This window comes from Hemicordylus capensis, chromosome 5 (genome assembly GCF_027244095.1).
Source record: "Hemicordylus capensis ecotype Gifberg chromosome 5, rHemCap1.1.pri, whole genome shotgun sequence".
Taxonomy (NCBI): domain Eukaryota; kingdom Metazoa; phylum Chordata; class Lepidosauria; order Squamata; family Cordylidae; genus Hemicordylus; species Hemicordylus capensis.
In genome coordinates, this window is record NC_069661.1 from 138,433,231 (window position 1) to 138,460,675 (window position 27,445).

At 41.7% G+C, this 27,445-nt stretch overlaps 1 protein-coding gene and 2 long non-coding RNA genes across 7 annotated transcripts in view; 2 read left to right on the plus strand and 1 right to left on the minus strand.

The window, feature by feature from the left end:
• Window positions 1-27,445, minus strand: part of SEMA3A (semaphorin 3A) — a 332,084-nt gene that overhangs the window by 193,023 nt on the left and 111,616 nt on the right. For 3 of the 4 annotated variants that reach the window (XM_053257035.1, XM_053257036.1, XM_053257037.1), the window contains exons 2-3: window positions 26,101-26,258; window positions 16,712-16,774 (exon numbers count right to left, since the gene is read on the minus strand). In XM_053257035.1, the coding sequence (XP_053113010.1) occupies window positions 16,712-16,774; window positions 26,101-26,258 (221 nt within the window). Of the gene's footprint in view, window positions 1-16,711; window positions 16,775-17,447; window positions 17,525-26,100; window positions 26,259-27,445 lie in introns of those variants that run through there. The other variant, XM_053257038.1, reaches the window with a different exon arrangement.
• LOC128327788 (uncharacterized) lies at window positions 12-6,935 on the plus strand. Its single transcript, XR_008308785.1, has 3 exons — window positions 12-145; window positions 3,138-3,222; window positions 6,836-6,935. It is a non-coding gene; the product is annotated as an uncharacterized LOC128327788 (long non-coding RNA).
• On the plus strand, window positions 23,334-26,343 carry LOC128327786 (uncharacterized). 2 transcript variants are annotated; one of them, XR_008308783.1, is made up of 3 exons: window positions 23,334-23,488; window positions 23,892-24,035; window positions 25,935-26,343. It is a non-coding gene; the product is annotated as an uncharacterized LOC128327786 (long non-coding RNA). The 2 variants fall into 2 exon arrangements; XR_008308782.1 differs by lacking the exon at window positions 23,334-23,488 and having other exon boundaries at window positions 23,530-24,035.

The following is a 27,445-nucleotide window of genomic DNA, read 5'->3' on the forward strand; positions in this document are numbered from 1 at the left end:
CAAAATGGCCACCGTGCCGGAGGGAGAAGGCCCGAACAGGCCAAACAGCTGGCCGAACAGCAAGTGGCGGCATAAAGGGAGGCCAGCAGGGGGAGGGGGAACCTCCGTGAACCCCCTGCTGCCTCCAACAACTTCCTCAAAGGGGGTAAGTTAAAAAATAATGTTTTAATTACTTTTAAAAAATGTTTGTGAAGCCCTTCGGACTGAACCAAACTGGCGGGGTTTGAGGGGGTGCTGGACCAAACTGGCCCAGTCGAGTCCGGGTCCCATCCGGACTCGAAACGAACCGGACCAGTTGGTTCCGTGTGCACCCCTAATATTGAAGCTGTTCGGTTCAAAGGTTTGAGGTCAAGCTGAACCACCCCCAGTTTGGCTCGACCCTGGACCAAACACACATACCCAGTTTGGGGGTTCAGTGAGCCATTAAAAAAAAATCTTTTTTAATCTTACCCCCAAATCATTTTTAAAAAACAAAATTAACATGAAGTAGAGATTTAATCTAGCCAAAGCTAATGATATTTACATCTTAATTAAGTCCCAGTGGGAGAGAGTTAACGCTCCCATTGATTTTGAATAGGTTTTAAGTGCCTACCCTGTATTCTCTCTGAGCTCCAATAATAAGATGGACTTGGATCCTATTGTTTGTTTCCCCTAGATATAACTGCCTTGAGCCATTTTTGGAAGGGCGGTATATAAATCCAATAAATAAATAAATAATAGATAGATAGATATTGTTCCTGTTAAACCTAACTAGGTATATAGTGTTAATTTAGAGTCACAGTCACTCCAATAATTAAATCTCAGAGAAGATAATAAAACCTATTTTAAAACTTAAATCATTACAGGTTCCATTTGCTATTGGTAACAATGTGAAAAAATGCCTTTTGGGGTCCTATTGAAATGTTTTCATAACTAATTCTCCACTCTTTTAAAAACAAGAAAACCTTACACTCTCCATGTAGTTGTGCTGGCCTTGATCTAGCAGTACATGAATGCCAAATTTAAATGTGCAATGGTATTTATCAAGCCTCCATAAGGTCCCCATACTGACTCGCTATCCTTCACCCCATCCAACAATTTTATAAAATGTATTGGGTGCTTGGGAAGGGTAGTTGCTGGATGGAAATGGTCCAAAGGATGGGCCTATTGTAGGAAAGTGCAAATCAATTTGGGTACAAATCAACTTGTACCCGAATCTAGCTGATTTGGATGATTTGGAGACAGAACAAATCACCCCTGTGGTCCATTGACTAGATTTGGGTCCAAATCGAATCGCGCCAGATTTTATTTGAATTGCTTCAAGATTCAGATGCCTCCAATAATTTCCCCAGATTCCAGCTTTCATTAAAAAAAAACAAAAACAAAACCTAAGCTCTAGCCCTTGTAGAAGTAGAGTTATGGAGAAAAATGTGTGGTCACTATTTTTCAAGTGTTTGGATTATTTGGTATATAATAACTTTTCCTCATAATGAATCCCTATGAGGATTCATTGCATACCTTCATTTCTTCTCTTCATTTTGACTGTCATTGGACAGTGTCAACTGCCAACTGCCTTGTGTTAATTACACACAGACACAGACACAGACACAGACACACACACACACACTGGGGTACTCAGTTTAGCTCTAGCTCTAGCCCTTGTAGAAGTGGAGTTATGGAGCAAAGATCACTATTTTTCAAGTGTTTGGATTCTTTGGTGTATAATAACTTTCCTTCAATGAATCCCTCTGAAGGTTTATTACACACCTTCATTTCTTCTATTCATTTTGACTGTCTTTGGACAATGCCAACTGTCAACTGCCATGTGCCAACTACACCCCCCTCCCACCCACAAGGCTCTGGGGTACTAATCAGTTTATGATCTAGGATTTTTTTTCAAGTGTTTAGAATATTTAGTGTCTAATAACCTTTCCTCATAATGAATCCCTATGAGGATTCATTACACACCAAATAATCTAAACTCCTCAAATATTCCTAAAATATGAACTGAAAACCCAGTTACTTGTGGGTTGGGACATGGGATGCCACTAATTCCCCACCCTCACCTGCAAAGCAGTGGGGTCAAAATGAACAGAAGAAATGAAGGTGTGTAATGAAGATACCAACAAATCTAAACACTTCAAAAATTCCTAAAAAATAAAATAAAAAAATAAACTGAGTGCCTCAGTGTGTGTGTGTGTGTGTGTGTGTGTGTGTGTGTTGTATTTGACACATGGCACTTGGCAGTTAGAACTGTCCAATGACAGACAAAATGAAGAGAAGAAATGAAGGCATATACTGAATCCTCATAGGATTAGGGTATAATGCATCCTCATAGGGATTCATTATGAGGAAAGGTTAGTAGACATTGAAGAATCTAAACACTTAAATATTCCTAAAAAATAAACTGAGTACCCCACTGCCTTGAGTGTGTGTGTGTGTGTGTGTGTGTGTGTGTGTGTGTGAGCGGGGATGTAGTTGGCACATAGCAGTTGACAGTGGGCACTGTCCAATGTTTGTCAAAATGAACAGAAGAAATGAAGGGGTACAAGGAGTCCTCATAGGGAGTCATGGGGGGGGGGGGAGAGAGATTATATACCAAAGATTCCAAACACTTGAAAAATAGTGACCGCACATTCTGCCCCATAACTCCACTTCTACAAGGGCCAGAGATTAGATTTTTTAAAAAAATTAAAGCTGGGGATCCATGTTAGGGTAAGGTTGGGCAGTCGAATCCCCATTATTTCCTATAGCAAAAACATACAAAATCAGTAAAAACTAAAAGAAAATTAAAAATCAACCAAGTGCCCCATTACCTTGAAATTTGGGTGGTAGGTGTCACTCATGGGGACCTACCCACCACCCAAATTTGGTGCCCCTAGGACCTTTATATGTGGTCCAAATCTATTTGAAACCAAACCAAACCAAATCAAAATTGAATCTGAGGTGATTCAGGGGGATAGATTTGGACACAAAACAAATCAGGGGTGATGCAATTCGGGCACCAATCGAATTGAAAAAATTGATTCATGCACATTCTTAGTCTATTGACAGTACCAGTAGCCAAATGCTGTCACAACAAAGGACTTCCTATTATGTCATCATTTAAGAATCAGTGGCTTATGAAGGGTTAACACTGTTTCTCTTTTATTCATCAGATCATTATTATGCATCATTAGGGAAAATGTCCCATACCAGCCCAAAATAAATGTCTTTCTCAGTGAGGAAACCTTTATTATTACAGTAAGTAGCTCTCAAAATTTGTGTATCAAACTATGGGAAGGGGTTGCACACAAAGAGAATAGCCTGAACAAGCAATGAAAATGTCTCTGAAGTAAAGGAGCGGGAGCCAAGTGAAGAAGGTTTAAAAAACAAACATAACATATATGCAACACTGATTATACTGTGTTACACAGACTGTTCCTGGATGATTACAAAAATAAAGTCCATCCATATGTCAAAACACCTGTTCTGAATAAGGAAAAGATTAAAACAGAACTTAGGTGTTTTTACTAGATTTCAGTAATTATCTTTTCTACAGAAGTTTCAAAATCACATGTTTTAGGTGTTAATGACTGGAGAAACTGTGCATTTATATGAAAAAAATATAAATTAATAAGGGCAATTCTTCATTATCATAACTAATATCAAAGCTGTATATGCTGTTTTGCTACTTAAAGATTATAGCTGACATGATGACAATTATTCAAAGGAGTCCCATTGAAATTAATGCCTAACTTGTCCTTTTAATCTCAAAAACACTACTAGTAATTGTTCTCATGCCACCAATGAGTTTTCTTCTTCTTTAAGAAGGTGTAAAAGGTACAGAGCACATGTGACTATCTACTGACATACCCTTATAAGCACCCTAAAAGGTAAGGGCTGCTATACATGATCAGCAGCTCTGTGTATTGCTGGACTCTACCAATGTGGATGGGGATTGAATATCTGAAAGTTTCATCACATAGGAAAAGTTACTGTTTATATAAAAGTTGTGTGTCAAGGTGTTTCTAGCTTAGAGTTCTCCCATATATGCTGACCATACAAGAAGTTTTGTTTTTAAATAAGAAAGTATTCAGATTTGAATACCCCCACTGTACCTTTTGCTATGGTACAAACCAAACTCCCTCCATGCAGAAAATAAGCATATTAGGGAGAGCAGCAGTCTAGAACCTGCCCCCTCCCACATATGCCATTTTCTAAGCAAAGGGAAGTTATTGTATGGAGGAACATTCCATCATGTCCCCTCCTGTCTGCCATCTGAAAAGGTACAGCCCAGACACAGGTAGATCACCTTCTGAGAAGTAGGCCAGAGAGAGATCACTGAAACACTTTTTAGTCTCAATAGCCACATGGATTCATTCTGATTTTAAGGTAAGATTCCACATATTCCAGATGTTCCAGGTTTAGCCTTAAGGATTTTGAAACACACCTAGAATTTGAAACAAAATGAACTACAAGATATGTAGCATTCTAAATATGGACAGCTCTCAACCCCTCTCAAGAATGGCATTACTCTCAGGCACAATGTGGATTGCAGAAAGGGAAGTCACAAAAGAGATAACAACAAAATTAGATTTCCTTCCAGTCTTGGAAGGTCTACTGGGACCTTTCAGAATGAAACTGCTGATGGGGTGTGGACAATGATAAGGTATTTTTGGTAACCTAACACTTCCCATTTTAAGTCTCATTATCTTTCTGATTAAGTGTTCACTGACCAGAGGGACTAAACTTATCTTTCTGATTTCTTGATAGAACAGAGTTCATGGGAAGACTTATCTAAATATACAACCCATAGCTAATTTTAAATGCATTCTCTAAAAAAATGAGGAAAAATACATTGGGCCAATCTGCAAAAAGATATTTACAGTATTCAGAAGCTTAACTAATAGTAACTAGTACACAAACAACCTTTTTTGTTACATAGTCAGTCATACAAATATCTGTTGAAACCAGTGGGCTTAAGCATGAAATAATGCATAGGATTGCTGCCAAAGTCTTTTTTCTTAATCTTAAAATATATTTTTAATTGTCCTGTTGACTGCAATCAATTCTCCAATCAAGCATGTTTAGGACTGAAAGCCATAGAAAGCTCAAATCTATCTATCTATCTATCTATCTATCTATCTATCTATCTATCTATCTATCCAGACACACACACACAAGTTTCTTCACTCACTATAAACTTTAGCACACTGTGATGCAGCTGAAGTCGAGCAATTCTCAACAAGTTAAAAAAATTCCAATAGGAGGAATTTAAGTGTGTGCTTAATTTATCCACTGAACTCAAAGGGACTTGAAAAGGGAATGGCAAAATGTAAAGTGTTTCACATTGGTTCACTGATGAGGTGAGGCAAAAAGCTGCCTCTTGCCCCTGGCTTTGATGAAGACAGTACTTGCACCAGAAAAAAAAATTCAGGGGGAGGAGTTTACCCAAGGGGCAAAGTGAACTTATGGGTGGGTGAGCTGTGTCCTTCATTTTAGATTTTTGAAAAAGAAATGGGGGGACAGGTGGGGAAGCAAACTACTTGTCTGAGGAAGCATGTGCCCCACCCCGAAGTGCCTTTGCAGAGGGATCCCATGAGCACACAATGGGTCTGTGCACAGAGCACACTGAGACAAATTAGGCATTACAGAAGAAATACACAAATTTTCTTCCTCCCCATCATGAAAGGAATCTACAAGAATGTTGACAAACATGCAAAGGTGTAATGATATATACATACCAATATTTTCCCAATTTGCTTATGAGTTAAATAAAATAACAGCGTGAGAGCTGTAATGGAGGAAGAGCCAGCGTGGTGTAGTGGTTTCCTATGTGATGATGAACTGGGGAGACCCTAGTTCAAATCCCCATTCAGCCATGAAACTAGCTGGGTGACTCTGGGCCAGTCACTTCGCTCTCAGCCTAACCTACTTCACAGGGTTGTTGCAAAAGAGAAACTCAAGTATGTAGTACACCACTCTGGGTTCCTTGGAGGAAGAGCGGGATATAAATGTAAAATAACAACAACAACAACAACAACAACAACAGTGCTTGAATTAGGGATCCATTTACTTAATGAAACCCACAAGCCACACTCCATATAATTGAACATTATTAAAAATGGTGTTTCCTATTAGCAGACAATAATACAGAGTGTATGGGAGAACTTCTATCTTAAAATACTTAGACATTGCATCAATGAGCTACTCTTGTTAGTCCCACTTCAAGTTCTTACATATCCTGTAAAGATTTCCAGCTGCAGTAGTTTGCAATAAATGTGTTTAAACATTCTCAGTTGAAGGTGAAAAGGGAATGTATGTTCAGGAAGTGTTGAAAAAGAGTGACAGATTGCTGGATCTGTAAGATGCAGTTGCTTAGCAATGTGTGTATGTTGTCAACAAATACACCACAGAAGCTCATACTATGAAATTGCATGTGCTGCACTGTCTGAATTCATATTTTTGAAGCGACTTTTATTTTGCTTTCACAAAGTAACACTTGTGAAAACAGGATTTGCCAAATTGCTTTTTCAAATATGCCTGTGACACCCTTACAGGATCTAATGCTATGGAAATCAGTTAATCAGGAAGGGACTGTTTAAGTGAGACAGGAAACAATAGGCTGGTTTTGCTACAACAGAGACTAGGTTGTTCTGCCAGAAAACCGATAGAAAAGATCAATCTACTTTTCCTTACTTGTCATCATATCTGGAACAAAAAGATCTACAAAGATATTTTTCTTCAAACTGAAATAGGGTATCTTTTAAGTTCCAAAGTGTGAAATTAAGAGAATACTAGAATGAAGAAAAATCCTTCAAGTTTCTTCCCCTTGTGAACCTTGCTTTCATTATTATTTTCATATTCCCAACAGAAAAATGAAATGTTTCTAAAGGAAAGTCTTTGGGACAACTGAATTACATTCCATTTGATAAAAATTGGGTGAGCTCTGAAGAACTTTGTTAACTTAAATGAAACAGAAATGCTAGATACTGTAAGCACTACAGGATGGCAGAAGAATTGCTATCTTTGAAAAAAGTATACCATTCATATATTTACTTATCTTTCTTATAAATTCATATGCATATTTAAATCCTGGACCCTATGTTCCAAGAAATAAACTATTCTCTCTCTACTGCTACTATTACTACTATGAATATTTATATACCACTTTCAACAACAGTTACCACAGTAGTTTACATAGAGAAATAAAAATGTCTCTCTGACAAACACTCTCTTTCAGTCATAGATTGTAGATTCAGAACAAACAACATGAAGAACAAGTATTTCTATAAATCAAATAAATTAAGAAATCTATCACCACAACAAGGTAAATTCACACATTTATGCTTATAAGCCACAAAAACTAATAAAGGAGAAATACACCAGATTTGGGATGTGCACAGAACCGTGGTGGGGAAGCTCCAGCAGCGGGGGTGCTGCTTTAAGAGCGAGGGAGGGTGCACTTACCCCTCCCACCCCTTTCCCACCTGCCGGTGTCCATTTTTTAAAATGCCCAACAAAGCGGCAGCATACCTCTCTGCCGCCCCATTGCCCCCATTTTCCAGATATGACCGGAAGTCTCTGACGCACCTGTGTGCGCCGGAACATACATGGATGTGTACAGGTGTGTCGGAGACATCTGTTCATATCCAGAAAATGGAGGCAATGGGGCATCAGGGAGGTATGCTGCCGCCCCAATGGGCTTTTAAAAAAAGAGACTCCAGTGGGGGGAAAGCGGTGGGAGGGGCAAGTGCACCGTCTCCCGCTCTTAAAGCTAGACACCTACTGCCATCAAACCAGCAGAACTGCTGGTTTTTTGAACCGGTTCAGAAACCCATAAAGGGCCTACAAACTGGTTCCGTGCACATCCCTACCCCAGATTACTGTACCGTGCACATCCCTGCTGCTGAAAGGCATCATCTCATACTGCGTGGGAGGAGGGAATGGTAAATCCCTCCTGTATTCTAGCAAAAGAAAACCACAGGGCTCTGTGGGCGCCAGGAGTCAAAATTGACTTGATGGCACACTTTATCTTTACTGTACTCATGGAGGGATGTGCGAGAGAGGGGGGAGGGAAAGGGAGTGGGGGAGGGAAAATAAGTGAAAAGCAGGACCTGTTTCGAGCTTGGAATCTGACAACCCTGTTCCGAATTGGAAAGTTTTGAGTGTTCCAAGTGCCATTTTGGCGGGCTGTTTTCCCCTTGCTTCCTGTTTTTGGCACTGGCTTTCAATCTCCTTGCTTCTTGGTTGGCTTGCTATCATATAAATCATTTCAATTTGTATGACGATAAGCCAACCAAGAAGCAAGCCAAGGCCAGGTTTCCTTCATTCTGCTGCTACAAAGGGAGCCCTTCCTGCTGTCCTGCTACTTCTGAGGTAGGCAAATTAAATTGGTGAGTATGTGTGGGGCTTCTGCTTTGTGGCTGGGCTGGAACTGTGAGAGAGCTTTGCTTGTTTCTGTGCCTTTAAGCACTTCTAATTGGGGATGTGGGGCAGTAAAGGTTAGTTGCTGCTTTGGGAACAGCTTGCTTGCAAGCTTACTTGATGCTTTTGGCCAGCTCCAAATGAGGAAAGCAAAGGATGGAATGTACCCCTTTGTTCCTGTAAGCCTGACTGAGCACATGGCTGTTCTCCATGGCTGTTCTCAGCACATGCCTGTTCTGAGACACCCCCAGATCATTTCAGGACATGTCTGCATTCCTGCACATCTAATGGCCCAGTTTTCTGTATCTAATGGCCCAGTTTTCCTCTTGGATCCACTCTTGACCCAGGAGATTTCTGGCACTTTGTCAACCTCCAGCTCTTGTATAGCTTTTCTGTTACTTTCTAGAGGTTTTGTTGTTGTTCTTATTGGTCACCTGCCCCTCAATTGTCTCCATCATGGAAACATCCCAGATCACCCACTAACAACGATGGCCCCTGCTTAGAAGATAACTGCTTAATGCCAGTATTTATTTATTTATTTATTTTTGTCATCAAGTTTAGCCTGTTTCTGGCCTGGCTACTTGTAATACCATTTCAGTTGTCTGACACAAAAAACACACTTATGTTTTTTTTTTGTTCTCATACAAGCCTAGCATTCAGAGAATACCTGAAAAACTGTGACCAGCAGATACCACCTTATTTAAACCCTCTGATGCAATGTACAAAGGTCATCCCTAGCAGCACCTCAGCATGTGAAAGAGGATTCAGTTGCATGAACCTGATTGTTTCAGGCATATGATCCAGATTGACAAACATGTCTCATTGATGCTGTTTGTAAAATATAATGGGCCAACTGAGGCCATGGAAACCAGAGAAATATGTTAATCTTTGGCTAATGACTCACCATGCTGCTGAGGACACTAGAACAGAGTGGCTGCTAGCTAGGATGTTGAAATTAGTCCAATTTCAGAGGCCCTAGAGTAAAACAACTAGAACTTGTACTATGGGTGTCCACCAAAATGTACAGTGCTGTTTTTTAGTCACCATCACTTTCTCTCAGAATATTAATTACTGGTGCTGATATAGTCCAATATACTTTGGACAGGTTTCTTTTTAAAAGGTTTTTCCCCCACAGCTTGCATGTTTGCACACAAAACAATGAAACTGCACTTAAAAATAGAAATAATATAAAGCAGTCATTTGCTTGGTGCTTTTTGCTTTGGGGGTATTTATTTTATTTTATTTTAATTTAACATATTTTTATACTTCCCAAAACGTACATCTCTAGGAGGTTTACAACAACAAAAAACAACAACCCAGAAAAAGCAAAACATTAGTTAAAACAAAAAAACACAAAATGTTTAAGACATTATAACAACTTAATTTTTTAAAAAAATATTTTAAAACAGCATAAAAACCATTAAAACAATATTAATTAAAAGCCTGGGTGAACAGATGCGTCTTTAAAGACTTAAAAAGCTGTCAGAGATGGGGAAGCTCTTATTTCAGTAGAGAGCGCATTCCAAAGCCTCGGGGAAGCAGCAGAAAAGGCCCGTCCCTGAGTAGACACCAGACAAGCCGGTGGCAACTGCAGACAGACCTCTCCTGATGATCTCAATGGGCGGTGGTGACAAAGAAGACATTCTCTTAAATACCCAGAGCCCAAGCTTTTTAGGGCTTTATAGGTTACAACCAACACTTTGTATTTTGCTCAGAAACATTTCAGCAGCCAGCGTAGCTCCTTCAGTAAGGGAGTAATATGGTCTCTCCAAGATGACCCAGCGACCAACTTGGCTGCCGCATTCTGGACCAACTGTAGTTTCCAGAATACATACAACAGCAACCTCACACAGTGCATTGCTGTAATCCAGTCTGGAGGTTACCAGCAGATGTACTACTGTTTTGTGTTCGTTCATCTCAAGAAACGGACGCAGCTGGTGTATCAGCCAAAGCTGATAGAAGGCACTTCTGGCCACTCCCTCAACCCAGGACACCAGGGAGAGGCTAGACTGCGTACCTGTTCCTTCTGGGGAAGTGTGACCCCATCCAGAACAGGCAGATAAAAATTGTCTCTCGAGTTTCGACCCCACACAATGAGTACCTCTGTCTTATCTGGATTCAATCTCAGTTTGTTATAGTGGTGTAGTAGTTAGAGTGCTGGACTAGGACCGGGGAGACCCGAGTTCAAATCCCCATTCAGCCATAAAACTAGCTGGGTGACTCTGGGCCAGTCACTTCTCTCTCAGCCTAACCTACTTCACAGGGTTGTTGTGAAAGAGAAACTCAAGTATGTAGTACACCGCTCTGGGCTCCTTGGAGGAAGAGCGGGATATAAATGTAAATCATCATCATCATCATCCAGCCCATCACCGACTCCAGACATTTAGGCAGGTTATGGCTTCTCCTGATGATGCTGACATGGAGAAATAGATTTGAGTGTTATCAGCATACTGATAGCACCCTGCACCAAATCTCCTGATGATATCTCCCAGCGGTTTCATGTAGATGTTAAACAACATCGGAGACAATATGGAGCCTTGAGGCATACCATACAAAAGTTCAGATTTTGAAGAAGAGCAGTTTCCAAGGGACACCATCTGGAACCTGCCCAAGAGGTAGGGGTGGATCCACTGCAAAGCAGTGCCTCCCACTCCCAGCCCTCTCAGATGCTCCAGAAGGATACTATGGTCAATAGTATTGAAAGCTGCCGAGAGGTCCAAAAGGACCATCAGAGTCACACTTCCTCTGTCAATTCCCAGTTGGAGATCATCCATCAGGCCGACCAAGGCAGTCTCCACCCCATAGCCTGCCCAAAAGTCAGTTTGAAATGGGTCAGGATAATCAGTTTCCTCCAAGACTGTCTGGAGCTGGGAAGCCACTACCCTCTCAATTACCTTGCCCAGCCACGGAAGGTTGGAGACAGGCCTGTAGTTGCTCAGCTCTGAGGGATCGAAAGTAAGCAGTTTAATAATTGCCTCCTTAAGACAAGAAGGCATCCTGCCTTCCCTCAGAGAAGCATTTATAATTTCTGTCAGGCCCTCTACAGCTACCCCCCGGCAGATAGTATAAGTCATGTCGGGCAAGGGTCAAGAGAACAGGTGGTAGGCCGCAGCACTCGAATCAGCTTGTCCACATCCTTAGGAGTCACAAACTGGAACTGATCACACAAGAGGAGTTGCTGGACACCTCCACATCAGACACTGAGGTAATTGTGGAGATGGAGTCAGTCCGAATATGAGAAATTTTTTCAATAAAGAATTACTTAAACATGTCAGAGAGCGTAATCGAGGGTTCCATATTCTGATTCAAGGGAGGAGGGGCACATAGTAGCTCTCTCACAACCCTGAACAACTCTGCTGGACATGAACTTGCAGATGCAATACGGGCAGAAAAGAATCATTTCTTTGCCGCATGTATTGCCTGAGCATAGGTCTTCAAATGTGCTCTATGTTGCAATCTGTTGGATTAGAGCCGAGTCTTTCTCCACTTGCGCCTACCTCACTGGTCATCTACCTCATCACTTCAGCCCCCGTAGTTCTTCCGTATACCAAGGGGCCAGTTTTGAAGCGGGTCGGTGAGGACGCTTAGGTGTGATCATGTCTACTGCCCTGGTGAGCTTGCTGTTCCAGTTCTACACCAGGGCATCAAAAGGATCACAAGCAGAGCCAACACTAAATCCCTCCAAGGCTTCTTGGAACCCTACTGGATCCAATAACCTTCTTGGGTGGACCATTCTAATAGGCCCCTCGCCCCTGTGAAGGTGGGGTGTGACTGTGAGTCCAACCTTAACCAGATGATGGTCCATCCATGACAATGAGGAAATCACAGAAGTCCCCACCCACACAGAACACCACCCTGATCAGAGTGAAAGACTAGATCAAGCGTGCGACATGAAATATGCGTTGGTCCCAAGACCCTTTGGGATAGGCCCATAGTTGTCATGGCTGCTATGAACTCCTGAGCTGCCCCGGACAAATTGGTCCCAAAATGAACATTGAAGTCCCCCAGCACCACAAGCCTGGGAGACTCCAACACCAAGCCTGAGACCAAGTCCATCAGCTCAGTTAGGTACTCTGTAGAGTAGCGGGGCGATCGGTACACCAGCAGAAGTCCCAGTCTATCCCTGGTTCCCAAACTTAAGTACACACATTTGATGTATGACCAGCAGGGGGCTGGCAGATGTTCTCTCCCTCTCCCTCTCCTGCAGGCAGGCACCCAACAGCAGCAGCAACAGCAACAGACACCCAATACCAGTCTCTCACCCTATGGGGCGTGGCTGCTGGGGTTGATGTGGCCATGGTGCAGGGCTGCTGGGGTGGATGTAGCTATGTGGGCTGGCATGGTGAACGTCTGAACTTTGTGACTACACCACTGGTTACTGATGCTTTACAGGCTGAAAGAAGGCTCAGTGGAAACATGGCTAATGTTTCAAATATAAAAACCCCAAATATACCTTTTTAGAGACTTCCCTCATGTATGCCAAATAACCTCTTAAACATCACTATATCACTGTATAGGATTTTGAGCAAAGCTTCATTCCTATAAACATATTTTCATATGATGAATGCAAAGCTTTCTTAGAAAATAAATCCATATAGTCATTCCCAAAAATAGAAAAATAATCACAGTTAGGAAAATGCATCTGTTATCCCCAATCCTTGCAATATCTTTCATTCATAATCCAAGGATTAAAAGAGATTCTCCTGTTGCCATGAAATAACCTCTTGTTATAGCTCCTAGGTGCAGTGAGTAAAATATTTTTAGCTGCTGGAATGATGAAGGCTGACTGAAGTGATGAGGGATGGAGCCTGACTGTGGCCCCACATCTCTATCTGTCCCTTCCTAACTTTGAAATACTCTCTTGTATAATGCTGCAGTCAATTACGAGTGCTGTTTTAATTTATGGGGTTGGGTAATATATCTTTGTGTGCTGGTGCTGGGAACTTAGCATCACAATCTATGTTCTGTACCCTCTAAGGTCAGACCATAGGATTGGCTTTAAATCAGAACTCATTCAGTATAGAGAACGATTAATATTTCATCTCACATTACTTCAACATAATTAGGCTGTTCTCGCGAGCAGCCTAACCCAGGCTAGGGCAGCTCAGCCTGGGGTTAGGCTGCTTGTGTGCAGCACTGGGATCGAGGTGGATCCTGGCACTGCTGCAGTGCCTAACCCACCTAACCTGCTTTTTTTGATTGGCCTTTAGTCAGGGTTAAGGGCACAAGCGCAACACAGAGATGGAAGCCTGGCGCATCTGTCTAACAGGGGAATCCCCCAATGCACTGTGCTCATCACGGCCTCTGGAAAGCCACACAGAAAAAGCCTAGGAGAGCCGTTTGTGTGTGCAGCTGAGCCATGTGGCCAAGAGGCAATGGGAAGGGCGGGAGAACATCGGGGGGGGGGAGGTAAGTTTATCTGAGTTACTTCATTCATCAAGTCTACAATAATCAAGGGTAGAGAAATCAAGCCGTGTACATGCATTTGTGAAACAGGCCATGGTCTTCAAAAACGTGATGGGTTTAAGAAACAATTCCATCTTTTACAAAAATTTGAAAATACTTTTAAAATACAATATTTTAAACTTTTAAAATATAATCATATACAATTCATACATGCTTTACAAAATGCTTTTTATAAATCGTTCATAAATAAACCCACACAGAGTTAGCCTTTTATATCTCATCCTATACACCTAGGTGAACATTGCCAAGACATTTAAAATGTATACACCCCCTCCCTCCCACCACAAGTTTACAGTTAAAACCCCACATTAGGCGACTAGGATAAATATGCATATATTTGAATAATTCTAGCTAGCTACAAAAAATTTCATGTGAATTAAAATTTTAAAATATTCAAGACTCTGGTAGGTAAATAGAAAGGATAAAAGATATAGCTAATTGGTGAGCAGTCACAGATATACGATCTTGGGGCTAGTACACACACAGACACACACACACGGTCATCACATTATTACTGCAAAAACAAATGAGGATTTATGTGTGTGAATGGGCTATCACAAACAGAGGCAACATTTTCATATTACCTCATTGTCAGTTCAAACCACAATGGACTGGATCAGACGATTTGCTTACCTGGATGGCTCCCCTACAAACAATGAGGAGAATGCCCCCCCATCAATCATGTGATCTGGACCTACATGTGTTTGCTTTTTCTGCATGTATGATCTTTTAAACTTTATGCCCACATGTAGATGTCCTGTGGCATTGAAGGCAGGAGAAGGACACTGGATGGGCAAAGAAGGGAGGAATGACCTTGTTCCTCCTTGGGAAAGCAATCCAAATGTGTATTATCTGATAATGCCCAATGCTTTTCAGGTGAGTTGGTTCATATATTCAGCTGCACGTAATCAAGTGTAGAGTTATACATGGATGTGTGAACAAGTCTTTAGACACACAGATTGTGTTGCAAAGCAATGTAGTCCATCTTTGTCCATGTGATTCCCTGTCTAGATACGAACTTTCTCTGGTTTCTGAACCAAATTTTAACCAAAATTATCTGTTATCAGGTAATAACAGATCTTCTATTCTTCTATTCCCCCCATCTCAACAAATGAAAGCTGAGAAGTTGCAGTTCTAAACAAATCCTTTGAGATATCCATATTTATCAATTTATGGTATAACTCTGCCACTTCAAATGTCAAGACCTCTGATTATATCAGTTTTCTGATACTGTGTGATTGACATCAGTGTAGAAGGAATTGTTCAGACTCCAGCAGAGTGAAAATACAGCATACTATCCAACATAGTTAAAAAAGAAACCTTTAGTCTCAGGTCATGTTTGAGGTTACCAGTGGGGTTCATATAAGCTATCCACAGTTAATATACATTTCATATAAGCAGTGCAGCTGTTGCAGCTGGCCTATTGCTAGGGAATTTGAGTTTTCAGTGTGGAATTTATTCTGCCTTGAGATTAATAAACACATCGTTCAAAATAAAAACTGTTGTAAAAATGGGAGAATTTGATTTATAAAGTTCTATGCAACCACACATATGAAATATCTGTCATAATAAAAATATACTAATATTAAATTGATTATTCTTTATATTCCATTTTCCATTCACTCCTTAATGAAACCTCGCTGACATATTTTCCATTTATAGAAGTAAAAAATAGTACAGAAATAAATACAAGTACATAGTAGAGAATAAATACAAGCTGAAAGCAAACATTTTCTTGAACAGTCTTGAAAATATAACATCATATTTTATTTTTCTCTGAAAAAAACACCTATGGTTGAAGAAGAGCTTGTATCCAAGTTTTAGAAAACTATTTGGCCCAATAAAAAGCATAGTGTCTCTTATTCTGCATTGTATAGCAATTGTAATAGCTGAAACCTGTTGAAGACACTAGGCTTATATTTTAAAGAACCAGTGTTAGATAGATGCATGATCTTGTATATGAAAATTCTGTTCAAAGTTTGCATCTCTCTCTGTCTCTCTGTCCCCTGACAAGATATTTTAAACATTTAAAATACATACACATATATGGAGAGTCAACTATCCACTGGGGACTAGCTTAAGGTTGGTGAACCCATTTTCACTTATAACCTGAGACAGTATTAGTATACAGACCTCTGGCAGCTGCCATTATGAATATTTTAGTGAACCATCCCTGAATATCAAGCCACTGATATATACACTTGGGGGTAAACTCTTCTGCTCTTGTAAGCACAGTGATTCTCCCTTGGTCTATATGGAATGTATTCATTTTCCTTATAGTTAGTAAGTGTTCTATGTCTCTTTTTGTTCTCAATACAATTAACATTTTCTATCAGGTTTCTCTCCATATGGGATGGATGAGGACATAGGAGTGAGGAAGAGTGATGGCAAGTGAATGTATGCATAAAATAACTGTTTTCTTTCTTTTTTGAGAAATGACAATAGAAGGGGGGAAATTAACATCACTTAAGCTTCAGTGTGTTCTTGTCAGAGAAGACCCCTGAGGCCTTCAAGGCAACTTCTTGACATTAATGAGGCTTATTGCATTCACAATAGTCTGTCTATTCAGTGCTCACTGCAAATTGAGGGCCTCAATCACCACAGAAATGAGGTCAAACTTTTAAGAGCCTTTAAACAAGGGACAATTATATACTTGTTCCTTTATGTATAAACCTACCCACACATGTTTGCATGAGGGGAAAGAATAAGCTACCTATGTCTAAATCTACCATAAAGGAGTAATTTTTGAGTAAAAGAGAACAAAAACCCAAAGCTTTAAAATTTAAAAAGATGTGAATTCATGAAATATTGACTACCTTTACAAAGGGGAGGGGGAACTATAAAGATTTGTACTTACCAGAATATCTTTTCCAGCCCACTTGCACTCATCCCTACGGGTATGAGATACAGGCCAAACAATCTAAAGATGTAAAATAAAAATCACTTTATGTCATTTCATGCTTCAACAATTCTAAATTGTGCACAACATCCCAAAAGTGTTTGCTACTTAGGCCCTTGTTTTTCCCAATTAAATATTTTGTGATCAGTCCAGTGTAGTCAAAATAGAAATAATAAAGAATATTCTCATATATATTGCTGTTTCTCCTTTGTTTTTTCCTGGATATAATAGGGACTGAGATTCTTTCAGAACTGCTATTGTAATCAAATTACAATAGCATAATAGGTATAACCTGACATTCCCTCACACAGATGTGCCCAGAACACTGTACAGGTGAACCTGGAATATCATGGATTTGGTTTTCATGGTTTTGATCTTTCATCGGTCACCTTCTTGTATACAAACTTTAGTTATCATGGAGAATAGTTTTGCTCTTTCATGGCATTTTACTGTTGGAATTTGAAGGAAGAACTCCACAAACCACTAAAACTACTTCCAATAACCAAATCTGTGTACTAGGGAGGCTTTGAGGGAAACACCATATTTCCCTCAAAGGGAGGGAGGGAGGGAGGCCAGGGCCCTGGAGGGGCAGGCAAAGGACCACTCTGGAGGTGGAGGAGAAAGCTTTTGGAGCTGCCTCCGAAGAAGTGATGCTGGCAGGGGTGCTGACACAGAAGTGAGCAGGAAGTGTCACCTCAGTTGTGAGTAAGCAGGAGGCCATCGAGAAAGCACCTAGTGGAGAGAGAGTTTTTCTCAAGCATGTTCTTCTTCCCTCCATCCACTCTCCCTGTGACATTCGGTGCTCGGAACAGAATGCAAATGCCCAGAACATTCTGTTGGAACAACCAGTCAAGTTGGTTGTTCTGACGGAACGAGATCGGAACCAGGGTGGGTGGTGAAGGGTGGTGGGAGGTACCTTTAACAATCACCTGGAATGAGATTACCTTCTCACTTCTTGAGAAGCAGCACAGGCTGCTCATTCGCCAGGTTGGAGATTTAATATGTAAAACCCAACCAAGAGAATGAACAGCCCATGCAGATTCTCAGGAACCTAACCCCATTTTTTGAGTTAGGCTTTGCATTTTAACTCCTGCAGTACTTTCTGTGGAACATTGCTCCCACAATATTCAAGGGTCTCTTGTGTACCATACACAGCAGAGAAGAAAGCAGAAAACTTCTTCTTCTTTGCAGAGAAGAAAGCAGAAAACCACAGAGCAGCTGTGCTTTAGACTCTGGTGGCTTATGTCCTTGCAAGCTTATCCTCCATAAATATATTTATTGCTGTTATGAATTTTCCATTCAACAGAAGTGGAGGACAAAAGGAATAGCCAGTACCTTTCTGCTTGGGGTGTGCAGAATGTTTTAAGCCTGAAATGTTCTGACTCAAAATGGGCAGTTTTGAGTGTTTTGAGCTTGAAACAGAACACCCTTCAAATGAAAGGACTGTTTCAAGCTCGGAATGGAATGACCTCATTCCTAGTTGTAATGTTTCTAGTATTCCAAGCGGCATGAGGGCAGTGCCAGGGTGGGCAGTGAGGGGCAACAGGAATTACCTTGAACAACCATTGCCTGGTTACTGCTTGTATCTTCCAGCCCCTATGAGCAGCGGCACCCTGACCAGCATCTTGCTCCGAGGCTGCCCTGCCTTTGGTGCACTACTGGCCTCTGCACATGTACAGCAGCCATTTGTGTGGTGGATGCTGACCATGCAAATGGCTGCCACGTGTGCACAGAGGCTAGAAGAGCACCATAGGTGGGGCAGCTTTGGTGAGGGATGCCGGGTGGGGTGCTGCTGCTCACAGGGGCTGGTAGGTACAAGCAGTACCAAGTAATGATTGTTAAAGATAATTCCTGCCTCCTCTCACTGCCCACCCTGGTGTCACCCTCATGGGCCACGTCTGGTGATCACTCAAAATGTTCCTATCTCATTCCATCAGAAGTGGCTTGATTGGTTGTTCCAACAGAACGTTTGGGGCATTAGAACTCTGTTCCTAGTGCGGAATGGAATGCAAATCATGTTCCTTGCACATCCCTACTTCCTGCCCTGTTGGGAGGTCAAAGGCATCTGACTGGCCTCTTTTGGAAACATACTCCTTAGACTGGATGGACCTTGGGCTGATCCAGTAAGGCAGTTCTTATATGACCAATTACTGTGCTGCTGCCCTTAATTCTATAAAGATTAGTGATCCTGCCTCATCATTAGTTCTTCTGGAACATCCATTTCATATTCTACAGAAAAAGCCCAACGACCCTCTTAGTGAATTATTCATGTCTTTCAAAAAGCTTTTAGGAATTGCATATAGAATAAAACATGATCTTCAAATAATGCCAGGCTTAGATTCAGTTGGGATCATCAGATAATGCAATATGAATGGCTACATAACTGGACTGTAACTTTAGTTCTAAAACAGTTTACTAATAAAGTAGAGAAAATTTGGGAAATTGAAAATTAAAGTGAATTCAGAAAAATTTAAGAGAATGAATTAGCAAATTAAATGAATTTAGAAGGAACTTACAATGAAATTTTTAGGTTCACTTTGGTATTAAAAGATTGAATAACTTTGATAAAATACTTTAATACAATCACTAGTCATTTTTAAGCCTACAAAAACAGGCTTGGAGGATATCTCAAAACACATGCTTCTATTTTTTATTTAAGCAGTGCTGAGACAGGAAACTGAAAAGCTGGCAAGAGAAAGAGAACGAACAAACTCTGGACTTGAAAATATAATTGCTCCAATCCAGCAAATGGACTTGCATGCAGAATACTTCAGCACCCCTTGCCTTGTGTTTGGGGGTGGGCCGACAGAATTGACCCACCCTGCTCTGCTGGGACTCTGTGGTCTGTTGTGCACACTTCCCACTAAGTGCTTCATTTGGCATTGAAGTAAGTCCCTCCCCCTCATCCTGTGCTGCAGAATGGGTTATCAGAAAGCAACAAAAAAATTTCTTCTCATCTTTTGGGGGGCTGAGTAGGAAATCTTTGCTTTCTGATTGGATTTTTGATCATTTGTAGGTTTGTTTGGTTTTTTGCCTTTTCCATCCTGTCCACCTCAGTTAGGTTTAGGACACAGTTTGCGTGGTCAGTGTGGGGAGGTCATAGGAGGCAGATTATTGATTTGTGAGTACCCTTGGGCATGTTGTATTTAGGGATGGGTGGGGAAGTGATTCATTTTGCCTATGGGACTTGGAGGTGTAAGACAAGAGCCATAATTGGGATTTCTTCCGACTCTGGACACCACCAATCTCAAAGACTGAACAGTGGTAGGTGTGTGGGTCGGGATGAGGCTTCTGAAATTACCCTGACCCCTCTTTGAGGTTGGCAAGAATTAGCAGGGATTTAAATTAGTTTGATCTGTTGTTGCTCTGAACCAAGGTGTGATCACTCAAACCGATTAGGCAGAAGGATGTGATTGTCTGATCTCTAGCCTGCATATTGTGCCTGCACTGTTTGTTGAAACATGGAGACTTAGCCTACTGCAGTCAACATGAATTGATTGGAAAAAGAATTCCATACATGCAGCTGAACTGGATAGAGATCTGGCTCAGGATGTTCATCCAGCCCTGTTGAACTGGCTAGACTGTTCCTTCAACTTGACCAGGAATGTACATCTCATTGCCACAGCTGTGGTGGCGGCTGTTATCTTAGATAACTTTTAAAAAGGATTATACATGTTATACAGGTTTGTGCTCCATGAATATTTGAATGTATAAACCATTTTTCATGAAATGCTTCTTCTTTGATCTAATAAGGTAGGGATTTAATACACCTTTAGGTGTATTGATAGAGGAATATTGGAATATTGTATTATGAGTGACATTTGTTGATATATTTTTGGAAAATAAAATAAATTATTATCAAAATCATACAGGATCAGTCTTTCATCAGCTATTAACCATGTTTTCTAGAGAGGAATTCTGGCCAACATCTAAAGCTGCACACATGCAGCAAAAAGAAGTACATGTGCAATGGATGCACTCCTGCTTTTTAAGCAGGGGTGCTTGCTTGCAAAGGGGACAATTTTTGCTGATCTCCCTTTCCACCAGGAGTGTTTTGTGTAATGCAATCCTGCATGACCCTCAGGGACATATTTGTGAGCTGCACAGTGTATTTCTGTGGGAAGGTGAAACTGAAAAAAACTGCCCCCTGTGCATGTAAGCACCTGTTCTCAGAAGTGAGATCGTATCTACTGTACACATGCTTCTTTTGGCTGCACATGCACAGGGTTAGTTAGGAGGTTAACAGTGTTAGTTAGGCCTCCAGGTTCAGAAGCAATCTATCACTGAATACCAGATGCTACAGACAAGCAGAGGCGGCCTTTATACCCTGTATTTGGGCTTCCTGGATGCATTTGGATAGCAACTGTTGGAAACAGACTTCTGAGCTTGATGAAATTTTAGTACTTCTTAAGGCTATGTGCATGAGCAGCCAAACCCAGGCTAGGGCAGCCCAGCCCGTGTTTGGCTGCCCATGTGCACTGCCAGGATTGAGCCTGATCCTGGTGCTGCCCTCGCAGTATGTCAATCCTGTGCTCCATGTATTGTTCTAATCTCCACCCAGTCCCATTAGTTGGTGTATGTGACTAGAAATGTGTTAGCCGTCACCGTGTTTTTGCCCTCTTAACTTCACAGAGCAGTTTTCTCCTATAGTGGCAGTATTTTTTTTAAAAAAAAATCCAGATGTTTTCTGCATTACACTACGAATCCCACAGAAAACCCAAATAAATAACTAATTTCCTTATGGTTGTTCTGAAGAAAATAGAAAAAATACTCTGCTTGCTTTGATCTTAATCCTTGGAGAATACAAATGAATACCCAGTCTTCTTGCAGAGTGAAAGACTGAAGTATTTATTGCTATCATTTGAGGAAGCTAATGGGCCAAAGGTCATTACCAAGTCAGAAATAACCACATCAGTATTGAAGTTATACTTCTTTTGTCACAAGGTTTATTTATAGATTTTATAACACACATGCGCTCTCTCTCTCTCTCATTTGCACATGTGTGCACACACAGAGGTGTTTCTGTTTTTCACCCAAATTAAGTAAAATCACTATGTATTAGGTGCATTTTAACAGAGTTCAATGGCTCATTAGAATAAATTAAATGATGAATGTCCTTTCAAATTAAAAGAAAAACCACATATGCACTGAGCTACATTGCTGAAATGTGCACCAGCTTTTAATTTAAGTCCACGGCTTCTAGTTAAAGCAATGTCTTCCATCATGAGAAAAGTGCTTTTACCAATCTGTCAGCCCTCTATTAGTGTCCCATTTATTACGGTTCATGAATAGCAGGAACATATTGCATGGAAGCAGCTGATATCAAAGACAAGAGAATAAAATCAGGGTTCATAGTCCCTTTACATAACCTTCAGTTCTGATCATTCTAGTTTTGTTTAGCAATGAACATTAAAACTGCCTGTTCAAAAATTAGCTGAAGGGAAACAGATTGCAGTTGCTCTTGAACTGTTTATCATGTTAAGGTCCTTATGCTGAAAGCCACTGGCATTAGTTCTCCACAGCAGAGGCTCCAAAATGATTACCAGATAATAAGAACCTGCTTACTTATCTTATATCTATTTCCAAAAAAGCTATAAATGTTATGATCTTTTGAACACATAACCAGAACAACTGCGGGCAAGAGGGAGGTACCAGAAGATTTGGGGTAACCTGCAGTTTCCCAATCTGGGAAAAACAACTAAAGGGGCCAACCCCACACCCAAAACTGCCCCAATATAACTCAATGGAATGTTCACAGACTCAAAAGGGACTTAACAGACAACAAATGGAATTATGAGAGGAGAGCTGGTCTTGTGGTAGTAAGCATAAATTGTCCCCTTTGATAAGCAGGGTCTGCCTTGGTTTGCATTTGAATGGGAAGCTACATGTGAGCACGTAAGATAGTCCCCTTAGGGGCTGGGGCCACCCTGGGAAGAACATCTGCATGCTTACATTCAGAAGGTTCCAAGTTCCCTGGCATCTCCAGGATAGGGCTGAGAGAGACTCCTGCTTGTAACCTTGGAGAAATCTATGTAGACAATACTGAGCTAGATGGACCACACGTGCTCTGGTTTGGCTCAGTATAAGGCAGCTTCCTGTATTCCTTAATTCTGTGATAAAGGAGGGGGGAAAGGAGGGCTTGAACAAGGAGAGTGGGAAATTTCTCATCTTGAAGAACACTCCTGCACAACTCCTTCTGCTTCGTAGGAGGAATGTGTCTAAAACTCTATAGTGTTCTTACCAGCCATTTGACAGCTTTGTGTTTCTGAGGGGGAAGGGTGTGACACATTTAAACTCTTGGTAGCTTAATATAAAAACAACTGTTTAACATAAATAACATAAAAACAACTGTATTTGTGAACTCTTCTGAGGAATGGAGGGTGAAGCTGCACACTGACTCTGTTAAACTGTTGATTATTATATGTGCTCATGGACACACACAGTCACACAAACTAGCATTCACCATCTATATATATTTCTCCTGGGTGTGACCAGGAAAAATGCGTCCCGGCAGCCCAGCTGATTGGCTGGGCTGCGGGGGCACCTGATTGGTCCTGGCAGCACACCCAGGAGAACAGCGGCGCGGCGGCCATGGCCGCTGGTGGGCCCGGCCTGGCAGCGATGGGGACAGGCCGAGGAGCCGAGGCGCCGGGCCTGGCCGGGCGAGGCGAGGCGGCGGCGGGGGAAGCCGGGCGAGGCGGTGGCGGGCCTGGGCGGCAGGCCCGGCCGGAGGAGGTGGTGGGCCCGGCCGGGAGGCGGCGGCGGGGGAAGCCGGGAGGAGGCAGCGGGGGAAGCCGGGAGGAGGCGGCAGGCCCGGGGGAAGCAGGAGCCCAGGGGAAGCGGGCCTGTGGGAAGCCGGAGGAGGAGGCGGGGGAAGCCGGGAGGAGGCAGCGGGCCCGGCCGGAGCCATGGGCAGCGGTGGTGGGCCCGGGCAGAGCCCAACTAGAGGCACAGATGCTCTGTGCCCGGGCCCACTAGTTAGATATAAACTGTTCCATGATCTCTTTCCCTCCCTACAAACTTAGTGAATATTGATGAAAACATCGAACTGTCCCCTCATCAGCCATTAACTCTTGAAAATGCTGGGTGAATCATTTTGTTGTGAGTGCATACTTATCACATGCATTGTCCCAAACAGACTCCATTATGTGGAGAGTTGGTAAGGTGATTCTTCATGGGAAGAAACTCTTGCAGCATGGTAAGCAACTTATGTAAACATTACAGCCCTTGTGACATGCACGAGTGTTTCCAGTGGCATCCCATGTAAGAACCATAGCATATGGTAGGTTTCTTCGTTTTGGGCTTCTACTTGTTAATTTTAGTTTGAAACTTTTAAGATTGGTGACTTTCAAATTTGGTTTTGGCCTGGTCATTTAACTTTTATTAATTTTACTGCATTTTGTTTTACACTGTGTATCTGTTTTATTAATTTTATGAGCTGCCCCAAGCAGTAGTGTTCTGGAGGGGTGTGGTATAAGTATTTCAGATAGATAGATAGATAGATAGATAGATAGATAGATAGATAGATAGATAGCAGAAGGATCAGTTCAACTAATTTCACCTGGTTTCTACAAGGTATAAGCAAAGTATAACCTTAATTAATATGAGTTCACTCTTAGTCTGTACATCATCCAGACAAACAGTTATTTTGTTCATCAGGATCAGTGATTCTCAACAGAGTGTACTAGTACTTCTAGGGGTACTTTAAGGGTTCCCTGGGGGTACTTGTGATACTTAGAGCCCTCCTGATTCTCAATGCTGCAGCCAAACAATTTGTTCCCCATCTGAGGATCTCTAGCTTGAAATGGATGCATCCTTAATGATGTGTCAACTCCAGAAGGAAAGGCAGGAGGATGAAGACCTCCTCCTCTGCTCCTGATTGGCTGGTTACATGCTGAAGCTCAGTGTATCCCTTTGCTCAGCCTGACCGATAGACTTCAGAAAATTATTACTGAGTACTCCCGTTGAAATTAATAGGACACATAAACGTGTTATTAATTTGAATAGGACTGCTGATGAGTAGCATAGTGCAGGAGCAAGCCAGTGACCGGAGTGTGCGTGTGTGTGCACGCACGCACGCACGCACACATACACACACACTTAAATGTTACCATTATGAGACCAGCTGCTCCAGTCTCTGGGTTACATCCTGATTAAGTTACTGAAATTAAGTTACTACATCTGAATTAAGTCTCACTGAAATTACCTATAAATTGCAATGGGGTACTCATGAGTAACTTGGTTTTGATAAAGCCAGTAACTGGAGTAGCCTGTCATCCATGTAACAATTAAATTTGTGTGTGTGCACACACAGGGCTTGAGAGTGGACAGCAGGGAAGACAGAAGAAGCTCGACTTCCCTGCAGATGATTGCGGTGGGGGGATCTGGGCGTGCAGATTGCATGCTCAGATGGTCCATGGCTGCCACAGGATGGGGGTTGGGATGCATCATCCCAGTCCCTGGAAATCCCACAATGCACTACACAATATTTAATAAATAATAAAACCAAATATATTAATAAAACCAAATAATAATTAATACATAATAAAACCAAATATATTAGCAAATCAATCTTTTGGCCAAAGCCTCACAATGGCCCACTGGGAAGCCTCTAGGAAGCCCACAGGCAAGAGGTGAAGGCATTCCCTTTCGCCTGCTGTTGCTCCCCTGCAACTGGTATTCAGAGGCACTAATCAAAACCCATCTTGGATTCTAGCCAAATAATAGCAGTTTGTCTAACACACATGAGTTTCCACAGCCAAGTGTACACAAAGATGTGATGCAACCAGAACAATCTCCAAACGTATTATGCCTTTTGTTGTATACTGGTGGACTGGAGTTAGATGTTCAACCAGCAAGGGCAGTGACTAATAGGGCTGTGTGTCATGTTGGATTCAACATGCCCTCTGTTGGGCATTCTCGGAAGGAGTTTTGCAACAATAGCTGGAAGCTTCCCTGCTGCTGTTGCAAAACTTGTCAATAATCCGTCTGCTAGACCCAGCATGTTACTTTGTCTTCAATGAGGGATCAAGTCAACCAGCGCCTTGCTGTCTGAGGCTTGACTTAAAATGGAATTTCCCCTTTAGTTAAGCTAGGCTGTCGAGTGGCACTAGGTCCCTTAGCACTGAAAATGAGATGACGGTTAAGCTCTCTCTTTGACATGCTCATTTTGTATATGCAGGAATCTTTTTATGTGAGGAATCGTGAGCAGACCTGCAATCTGAAGTGCTGCAGTCGACATATCTTATTGAGAAGTAGGCTGTAGTCACAGTCAAATACCTTAAACATGTGGCAACCTCTCATCATATATCTAGATAAAAAGTAAAGTGATGAAGGACTAAATATACCTTTTGATATTCCTTGATGTTGACTAGGTTGAAAGAAAATATGTGATCCTTTGCTCCAACGTAGAGTCTACTTCGCTCCTCATCCAAAAGGAAAGTGTGATAACTGGAACTATTGACTAGTCCATTGAAAGTGACTATATTGTTGGATTCATACATTTCTGTAGGATGGAAGACAAGAAACTTCTAGTCAATTTGATGAATAAATACTTTGATCCTAAGCAAAAATAGTTCAAAATGACACTACCCATATTGTCTTCATGAGTTCATTTTAACCTTTTTTTCCACACAACAAAATATTGAGGGCAAGTGCAAGGGCTCCACAGATGGGCATCTGTAGCATCTGCCTACATGGTGAGGTGAATTTTACCACACATCTGTATCCAATCAGAAATCTAGGGAAGCAAGGGAGATGCAATTCTCCTTTCATACTGTATGTGCAGATGCTATAGACTTTTGGCTCCCCATGTGGTTATATGGCCACCATGGGGATTCAAAAGGAAACACATAAAATTGACTTTTAGGGTTATCCTATAAATATTGTAAAGACAGCACAGGGGGGGAAATGCAATGGATTGCAACAGGGAATATGCTGGAATAAAAAAAGCCAAACAAGCCAAAAACCAAGATCAAAGTCAAAGATCTTTATCATGCTACTTGACCAGATTACATAACTATAGTACAATATTTACACTCAATGTACTCAGCAAAGTCTGTCTGTCAATTGTTGTGGTTACATTTAGATAGACTGTAGGAGCCAGCATGGTGTAGTGGTTAGAGTGCTGGACTAGGACCGGGGAGACCCGGGTTCAAATCCCCATTCAGCCATGATACTAGCTGGGTGACTCTGGGCCAGTCACTTCTCTCTCAGCATAACCTACTTCACAGGGTTGTTGTGAGGAGAAACCTAAGTATGTAGTACACTGCTCTGGGCTCCTTGGAGGAAGAGCGGGATATAAATGTAAACATACATACATACATACATACATACATACATAAATGTATGTTTACCCAAACTGGGAACACATCCTTACCTAACCAATAGGGAAAGCCTGTCTTATATGCAGTGGCAAAAAAAATTGACAACACAGGAGGTAACACATAGAAGCTATTCTCACGATCACTGAAAAGCGAGCTAAGGGAGCTTAGCCTGTTTTCCAGGGATCGTGGGAACCACCAGGCTCGCAGGCGAGCCCGGTGCTCCCAATGTGGCTAGCCTACCTAATTATCCCTCCTCTTAGATGAGGTTAACGGAGCAAGCGCTCTGTGACTCCATCTTTTTGCTCAGCGACACACTAGTAGACACCCGACCGGGAGGCTGCAAGCAGCTTCCTGAGTTTGGGGGTTC